General features: G+C 42.6%; 1 protein-coding gene across 1 annotated transcript; it reads left to right on the forward strand.

Moving 5' to 3' along the window:
* The first annotated feature begins 126 nt into the window (after positions 1–126).
* On the forward strand, positions 127–1,188 carry Sem1 (Suppressor of exocyst mutations 1). Its single transcript, XM_065428820.1, has 3 exons — positions 127–286; positions 853–949; positions 1,027–1,188. Exons 1-3 carry the CDS (start codon positions 205–207, stop codon positions 1,085–1,087), a joined length of 240 nt encoding a protein of 79 aa, XP_065284892.1. The 5' UTR covers positions 127–204; the 3' UTR covers positions 1,088–1,188.
* The last annotated feature ends 5,652 nt before the right edge of the window (positions 1,189–6,840 follow it).

Genomic DNA, 6,840 nt, shown 5'->3' on the forward strand with positions numbered 1-6,840 from the left:
CCAACATTGCAAATATTTGAACGCTCAATAAAACATTTAAACATTTTCAATTAAATATCTTATTGAAAAACTAAACTATAAAGTGGCCTTTAACAAGTGGCGAAAAACGACTGCGAATGTAAGGCTGAATTGACCAAATACGACTCCCAGAATGCATCGCTTCGTTTGAACATTTCTCTATGGTTTGAAGCGCTAGTTTGCAAGATGGCTGACCAGAACGCGAAAGCAAAGGTCGATCTGGGACTTCTCGAAGAAGATGACGAGTTTGAGGAGTTTCCTACAGAAGGTGAGGTCTACACCACGACACAAAACATAAGAGAATGTTTCTGTGCCTTTATATGGCTGTCACGCTGAGATGAATCTCAATGTTGGGTAGCACCATTTCGCTTTGTCACGCTTTCTTCTCTGTGCGTATGCATGTCGTACTAGGTGTTGTGCTGGATTAGACCGCTCTTTGGGAAGTAAAAGATGTGGTGCCTGTTACAGGTGCCTATAAACAGCAGTAACGTAGAGAAACAACGGGTGGTCGAATCACAGGCAGAATAACCCATCGTCGTTGGATCAGCGTTCAGCTAGACGATCACCTGCTTGCCTAGCGTTCCAATACCTTTGGTTTGTGTTAGCGTTCAGCTGCAGCCTTCTTTGGAATGGACGCTCATGGTTACAGCTTCGCTACGTAGAATTCTTATGGTGGTCTGCACTGACCGAGTAGATTCTCCAAAAAAAATATTTCCTGCGGTGAAAGCGACTACTAACGTGTGCTACTCGAAAGAATTGATGTTTAATTCCTCTTTATGTTATTTATTAATAGCTTCCGTTGCCTCATGGTTCGTGCTATATATTTGTTTGCAGAGTGGACGGCGAAAGCCGAAGATTCCCAAGACGTGAACGTCTGGGAAGACAACTGGGATGACGACAACATTGAAGATGACTTCAGTCAGCAACTCAGGTGCGTAAGCATGACGTAACGTTGTGTAGTTACTCCACATGCTGATTTTCGTGCTAATGAATTCTCACACTTTGCAGGGCGGAACTTGAGAAGCAGGGCTTCAAAGTTGACGGAACAGGAGAGCCCATCAAGACATGAATGTGGGCCATATGAAGGTTAACTACACGTCTCATCTGAAGATGTCTTTTTTTCTTTTTCCTTTCTCCCCGCTGTGATACAATAAAAATTTTCCTGAAATATTTGTGCCTTTGATGAAGACCGCCTATCAATACATAATTTTGTCTTATCTTTTAGGTCATCCAAGTAACGTCAACATTTGCATTAACCCATCATCAAAAGAGGCAGCAGTAGTTTTATGTGACGATTATGGGTTGGTAGAATGCCTGAGGTCCCTCCTTCCTTTACCAGTTTTAAATTTGGGCAAGTAAATTTGTAGCCTCTTGTAATAATCAGAACACTACAATGTTTACAATTGGCGAGTGTGGCTGTCGGTATATTATGAAGTGCTGTTTATGTTCACGATATTCTATGTGCATTGCATTTCTACATATTTCAGTGCAAGGCAGCAATGGCACCTGCATGAGCATGGTGATGAGGGTACCACCCACATGAGCTTTTTTTTTTCTAATGCTTGCGATAATTAATCAGGCTTCTTTAGCCAGCCATGCTGTATCTGTAGATACCATTAATAATCTTGCTGTTCACTTGTTTAACAAGATTGTATGTCCTAATGTGATCGATCGGTGTTCCAAGGTGCCCAGAATGCCACATTTACTCACAGTAAAATCTTTGTCTGGAATCCATAGTAGCATACAGCGAGAAATACATGAGACACATGGGAACAAAAGAAACTGATAAAATGAAGACAGTGTACGACTAAAAATATAAAACTGTTAATGTGCCGTTGCGTTTTTTTGGTTGCCGCATGTTTTGTGTATTCTGGGCTGAAAGCTACCATAGATCTGTAATTCCAGCTAGCCTAGATCAATACCTTACTTTGTAAAGAAGAAAATGACAATTTAGGACAGGATCCAAGCTACCACTCAGAAAAAATAGTACCTGTTACCCAAAGGCAACGTAGCAGGTGGGCACATACAAACGGTTAAGATTATAGTAATGTGAAAAAAAAAAATGTACAGTTAAAATAATTTGAGTGAGCACAAAATTGCTAATACCACCAACAGGGAAGAAAAACAAAATTGAGTAAGCATGTATAACGGTAACTCAATTACCTAGTAGAATGTAAAAAAAAAAATTAAAACAGGCATATGTGGCATTTCAATTTAGTCGGGGTTGACAAAATTTGATAGATGTGCACATACAGTTCTATAAATTTCTCTTAATAAGAACGAAATCCTGTAACATAAGTATATTGCTTTCAATTTCAGATAGAAATGGGGTCAGCGATGGAAAGGCCGCACTAATGTTTAGACCAAGATATTGCAAAACTGCATGGTTCTAGGATGGCATTAAAGCTCGACCGATTCTGAAGTAAGACGGTGCCCCCTGTAAAATGCCTAGGTGTTGTACAGCCGAAAATGTGTCGTGAAATGTGCACATAGTAATAATAGCTTCTAATATTGCAAGGTTCCTGGTGTACTATCAAAGTGCAATTTTTGTTGCCCAAAAGCTGTCAAACTTCTTTCTTGTAAATCTTCGTTTTTGTCTTGTGTAAATTATTGTCATTTGGTCCCTGTCACGAACTCGTTCATAAATGTTTACAAACAGCAAAAGATATAGAAAATGGCAGTTTGTGCTATTCCAAATGTCCCCTTCTTTTTTACAAGACTGCCCTTATGAAACTCTCCTAATGGCCTCAGAAAACAAAATCTCTTGGGTAGCGTTGCTAAGCTGAAACAGAAATGTTGAAAATAAAACACCCTCTACCCTGATGTATATGTTATCCTGCACACAAAAACAAATTACGGAAGGCCCAAATGCTGAACATCATACCTCGTAAATTAATAAAATTATCTGCCAAGCCCACCTTGTTGAATATAATGCCTCACTGCTCTATTCTCTGGAAATTAGTCTATTGTACACCCAATGCTAATGCTATGTATATGTATTCTTTGGCATGCGTCAAACTTTATGATGGATGTTACTAGTACTAACATTATGCATCATGCTCGCAAATTTTATGTGTTCTTTGCGTCCATTACTTTCTTGCATTGACTCTACTTTCATTTTTCTATTATTACTTCAGCACTGCTGTGAAAAACTAACCCAGTTTTTGCTCACCAGCAGCATTATTCCTGCCATGTATGCAGGCGTGTGGGCCTCGTCAAGTCCTTTGGGTGGCTTTTTGACCGCAGACTGCATCTTAAACCTCAGATGTTGGCATAAAAATTGATTTGATTTGACTTTCACTAGCACGCACCAAAAACTATTTTGTTCTCTTGTAGTTTGTTGAAAAAGGGAATATATAAGCAATTTGTAAAGTGGAGATGTATGTAGTTAGCTTCATCAGTATATATCTTGTTGTATGTAAGTACACGAATTTTAAGCAAGCTATTTTGGCTATAAAAAGGTCTATATCATGGAGAACCACTGATTACAATAATAAAAAAGAAAGAATATTGATTACAATGCATTTGAAGATGAAATGCAGTTTTAAAATTTTCTTAGATTCTCTTAGCTAGTGCAATAGCTCTTTATACTACTCTCGTAATGTTTTCTTTTTTTTTATCTCTCTCTCTCTCTTTTTCACTGGTTTTGGCACCTTGCAAAGCTTGTAGTTGGGTGACTTGGTGCTTATGACAGAAGAAGCACAAGGTAACCACAGACTCGTATTCAATTCTGGTTTGTGCAATGTGGGTTTTCATGATAAAAATTTAATTTGCTTTAGCGCAAGCCCTTGGGCTTGAATGAACTTGAAAAAGGGGGTACCAGCGAAACACAAAGGTCATGCATACAAGGAAAAGGCGTCAGACTTAGACGGATGCTGGACGGAGTGTACGTCCATGTCTAATGCCTTTTCCTTGTGTGCGCGTCCTTTGTGTTTTGCTGGTACCCCCTTTTTGGGATTTGCTGTTTCTCTGTTTTGCAGCCCATCAGTCAAAGGCTTGAGAATATTGGCATGCTTTCACTGGCACTATAATCATTCTTGGTAACACTTAACTTCCTGCAGTTGCATATATAGTGATGGTGTCATGCTGCATGTCCTGCAGCCTGAATAAATGAATGTCTTCAAGATGATAAGAAATTGTTCACTATCGCATCTGTTACACTGAATGGCAAGTCAATGGGAGACACAGGTTGATCAAAGTACTTATGACAGCTTGGATGTATAAATTTAAGAGGCAGTGTCCAGATAAGTTTATTGAAAACGATATATACAGGTATTTTTGAGACCTCGGTTTACGTGTATGCCCCCTAATGCCCGCGTGTTGAGTGAACATACGGTAAATTAATACTGCAGTTGACTGCTGATTACTGTGTAGCGAGTATTTCGTTTCGTTTTATTTTCTTGAAGACCCCTTTCGGACAATTTCATAAGGGGTTATTATTTCCATATTGCGCTCACAAACTCGATCGTCGATGCTGCAGGCTCCGCGCGGTCAAAATAACCCGCTCATAAAGTTAACAATTCAGGAAGGTAACCACAATAGCCAACGCTGATCTTACAGTTGAAATTATTTTGAACGGCAATCGGTATATCTACTGCATCAAAAAGCTTGCTGTGCTTGCACGTTTATCGTGGAAGCCGTTTCCCGGTGTTGAGCATGTCTGACCAATGCCTGCTTTGGTCTGACAGTGCAGCCATAGAATAAAGAACTAACTGGTACAGCCGGTACAGCCATGGGTACAACGTTATATGCCAACTTACAGAGTTCAATGGCGAGCTTGTTGTTGTTATTCCTAATGGTGAAAGTGCTGGCGGAGAAACAATTTTTTTTTTCTTTTTTTCCAAGAGCGTCAGTGGGGAATTCAAATCCAACGCGAGCAAAAGAGCGTCTGCACTTGCGAGAGTCATCGCGAATGTTTCTGTTCGCATGCGTTTCATTTATTTGCACAGCAAAACCAAGAGAAGTTCGTTATCAATTAAACAAAATATTTTAGGACATACTAAATCTGCTCATTATCCCAAACTAGTAACCAACGTCGTCATGGTCATGGTGCCTTCTCACACGACGTCCGTATCGCCATCGGCTAGCCTAGTGCTCAAGTTGCACATAATTTGAATCGTACAGTTTAGCAGGGTTTGGCCGTTTGGCTGCTCAGTCGGTTCTTTATTCTGTTTGGCGCGCCGTGCGGTTCCAACCCAGACTGCCGTGCCGTGCGGTGCGTTCCAAAGCAGGCGGGTCTATTTATTCGCATGCTGTTGACCCGCGTTTAGCAACTATGTCTAAAGATCAACATCCTTATGCCTTCCGGCTACCCTCCCTTGTATCAGTTGTTCAAACTGTGATAGAAAGATACACCGCCGAAGCAGAAGTCTGCGGCAGTGAAGGTTCCTGCGTGTTCGGAGATAGCTCGCTCGGAGCTGATACGTTGGAGAGTGAAGCTTCTTCGCTTTGTGGCGGCGCCGATGCCGTGGACGTACCAAGGACTGCTGGCACCGCAGTCAACGCGCCACGCACCGAGGAACAAGCCGTGGCAAGCGGTGGCGCGAAGGCAACTCGGACATTGACACCTACGGAAGACACCGAGGCCGCCACTTCACCGGCAGTAGCATCACAGTGTGCGGCAAATCGCTGCGCAACGGCGGTCAAAGCACAGGAGGGGCCCTTGTTCAGCACTGAAACCGAAGAAATATCCTCGCAGAAACCGCACTGCCCGGTCCCCGACGTGCCTCCCTGTGCCCTGGGACTGTGGCGCAAGAAAGCGCCTAGAAGTGGCCCAAACGATCTGTTTCCGCGAGTATTGGGCAAGAAGCAGTGGAACGACCTGTTTCCGGGAAAGTCGTCTTAAAATAAAAGGGTTATGAATGCGACCTATATAGTTGGTACGAATCCATCGGTGAAAAAACAGCGCGTTATGAACACGGACAAGGGAGGAACACATGACTGCGTTGTCCCGTGTTCCTCCCTTGTACGTGTTTATTTCACAGTTTTCTCACCGATCATTTTAATATTTTCCTAAACGGGCACGCTTTAAGCGGTCTTCCAAGCTTAGACGATGGCAAACAGCTGTCGCTGCTGTTCAAGGACTTTGCACACCGGTCGCAACTATGCACGAAAGTTAGCCCTTAAAGTTGTAAGTTGATTTGGAGGTAGCAGGAATGGCGGATATAACTGGGGGGGGGGGGGGGGGGGGAGTCGCCCTCACCACAACCGGTGTCAGCACCGGTTGTGTTCTGTCATGTACAAAATATTCAGATTTCCAGTGAGCACAATTGCACAGGAGACGTGCTGTGCTCCAGACATTGTTCGCAATGTCAGTGCTATGTGGCACCTACTAACCGCGCCCGGAACCGTACGGTTCGCACGTCAACAGCTACTCTTACCACTCGCACAGCTAAAGCCGCCGGGCAGATTTCGTGGCTTGTTCACTGCGTACACACTATGGATTCCAGTCACTTTTCCTGCAACCATGCATGGTGGTTGAGCGCGAGTCCCAACATGAAATGCTGTCGACGACTTAAACAGTCTGCTTCTAAGCTTGCAATTGCACAAGGCTAATGAAGCTCCTGGCACATTGGTGTTGTGTAGATGTGTCACCTTTGTAATACACACTTGTTTAGAGTACATGAAATATAAGCACTGTGTTTACGGCACTGGTAATGCGTACCTCCGTTGGGACAAAAGTAATCCAGTGCATAGCACCAGTTGGCTTACAAGTGCAGTTATGGCACCTGTGCATATCTTAAGTTTGTGACATGCAAATATGTGAAGACAAAGTGTATTTATTTTGATGTGACAGGCAGAACATTTCCGACTTAGATTTTC

The sequence above is a fragment of the Dermacentor albipictus genome, chromosome 4 (genome assembly GCF_038994185.2).
Source record: "Dermacentor albipictus isolate Rhodes 1998 colony chromosome 4, USDA_Dalb.pri_finalv2, whole genome shotgun sequence".
In the NCBI taxonomy this organism is placed as follows: domain Eukaryota; kingdom Metazoa; phylum Arthropoda; class Arachnida; order Ixodida; family Ixodidae; genus Dermacentor; species Dermacentor albipictus.

Coding starts and splice junctions, on each gene's coding strand:
- Sem1 (XM_065428820.1), top strand. CDS start 205: ATGGCTGACCAGAACGCGAAAGCAAAGGTCGATCTGGGACTTCTCGAA. Junction 287..852: donor TGAGGAGTTTCCTACAGAAG/GTGAGGTCTACA, acceptor ATTTGTTTGCAG/AGTGGACGGCGAAAGCCGAA. Junction 950..1,026: donor GACTTCAGTCAGCAACTCAG/GTGCGTAAGCAT, acceptor CACACTTTGCAG/GGCGGAACTTGAGAAGCAGG.